At 62.6% G+C, this 1,909-nt stretch overlaps 1 protein-coding gene across 1 annotated transcript; it reads left to right on the top strand.

Annotated features, from left to right (window-relative positions):
- Positions 1-127: 127 nt before the first annotated feature.
- EMIHUDRAFT_78440 (hypothetical protein) lies at positions 128-391 on the top strand (the record flags this gene model as incomplete). The annotated part of the gene is made up of 1 exon (XM_005772155.1): positions 128-391. A coding segment is annotated over one exon (264 nt), but the record flags the coding sequence as incomplete, so codon positions are not given.
- Between the last annotated feature and the right edge of the window lie 1,518 nt (positions 392-1,909).

Raw genomic sequence — 1,909 nt, 5'->3', positions numbered from 1 at the left:
AGATTCGTGGGAGGGCGTGAGCCTTTACCAGATGATCATCGATCGCTTCAACAATGGCAACTTCTCCAATGACCGCCTTAACATCGAGGAGTTCGGCAACTCGCAGGCAAAGTACCAGGAGACGGCGATGCAGGCCGGCTTGCCGAGCTGGGTGCACGGCGGCGACTTTCGAGGGATCATCCAACGGCTCGACTACATCGCCTCGCTCGGTGTCGAGGTCGTCTTCATCTCTCCTCCGTTTTCGCATAACGGCGGTTACCATGGCTACTGCGTGGCAGATTTCACGCGACCAGACGTAAACTTTGGCAGCATGGATGACTTTCGCGAGCTCGTGCATGAGGTGCATGCGCGGGGAATGTGGCTCGTGTTCGACGTCGTCATCAACCACATGTGTGGGCCCAGCAGCGGCAAGTCGACACAGATGTGGCCGGGCAACGGGACAAACGCAGAACGCGAGCGCTGCCAGTACGCGCGGCGTGACGCGGACGAGCATGGCGCGCCCTTCGACGAGAAAGATGCTGGCACCATCCACTTTGGAGACGACTACTTCAAGCCGCTCAAAGACGACCGCTTCTACCACCGCTGCGGCGCCTTTGACCTGGACCGGCGCTCCGAGGTGGGTCACCCAGGGTACCGCTTCGGCGACTTCTTCTTCGGCAACTTTGCCGAGGTCGACAACTCCTGCCAGGAGCGGCTGCCAAAGGCCGCCCGCTGCTCGTCTGAAAGCAACAAAATCTCGATGTTAAACTTTAACACCAACAACCCTGACTTCATGGTCATCTTTACCAACCTACTCAAGTGGTGGATTGCCGAGTTCGACGTGGACGGCTTCCGGTTAGACGCGGTGCCGCACGTGACGTCCGCCTTCGTCGCCTACTTCTGCACGCACGTCCGAGACTACGCGCTGTCGCTCGGCAAGGAGCATTTCTACGTCAACGGCGAGGTGGTTGGTAAGGAGGAGGTCCGTAGGTACCTCAACAACATGAAAGACACCAACTACGGTAAGAACATGAGCCATGCCTTTCACAGTATCGTGGACGGCCTTCCTCCGTACGAGGGGATGGCGCTTCGGCCAATCTACCAGAAACACCCACGGGCGCCCTACCCTGGGCTTGACTCGGCCTACGACTTCGAGGGCAAAGATCGCCGCGGCTGGATCCTTAAGAACGGCATCGATCGGGTCTCCTATGTGGAGGACCGGGCCGACTCGCGTGCAAACCCGATCAACCAGCAAGTGTGCCCATACTGCTTCCACGTGCACGTGGCAGGGCAGCAGTACGTGCCGGGCTGCGTCAGAGCGGTGGGAGTGTCCCTTTCCGGCCCAGCCGCCGCCGCCGCCGCCGCCCGAGCCGCCGCCGCCGCCGCCGCCAAATGTGCCGCCCGAGAGGCTGTGGCGCGGCAGCGCCGCCTTGCTCAACGCTCGGTTCACGGGCGCGCAGCGGCGGAATGCGAGCTGGCAGCTGGAGAACGCCGGGGTGGTGCTGACGCAGTTTGACGGCCGCTTTAGCTCGGCCCTACCGTGGAGCCCGTGCCCGAAGCCTCTGGCGCGGGAGGAGGTGGACCGTACGTGGCCCTCCTACTGCCGAGACGGGGAGAGTTTTCAGGACCGTCGCATCTCTGGGTCCATCATTGGGCTACCGATGAGGCGCAACCACCTACCGATCCCAATCTTCAACTTGGGCGCCGGCGTAGTGCTGCGACCGGGCGGCTACACCGGCGTCCGCTGCATGTATGGCGTTGACGGTGACATCCACACCTTCCGAGACGCGTGTGGCGACCCGTGCCCGGGCTGCGACCTGCACACAAAGTGCCTGCGCTCGGATGAGTTCGCGCGGTGCGTCTGCGGGTTCGGGAAGTGCGGCGGGCACGTCTACCCGTGGGGACCGGGAGAGCTCGACGTGGTTCTGCG

The sequence above is a fragment of the Emiliania huxleyi genome, assembly GCF_000372725.1.
Source record: "Emiliania huxleyi CCMP1516 unplaced genomic scaffold EMIHUscaffold_3638, whole genome shotgun sequence".
NCBI lineage: Eukaryota > Haptophyta > Isochrysidales > Noelaerhabdaceae > Emiliania > Emiliania huxleyi.
This window is presented reverse-complemented; position numbering and strand designations above follow the sequence as displayed.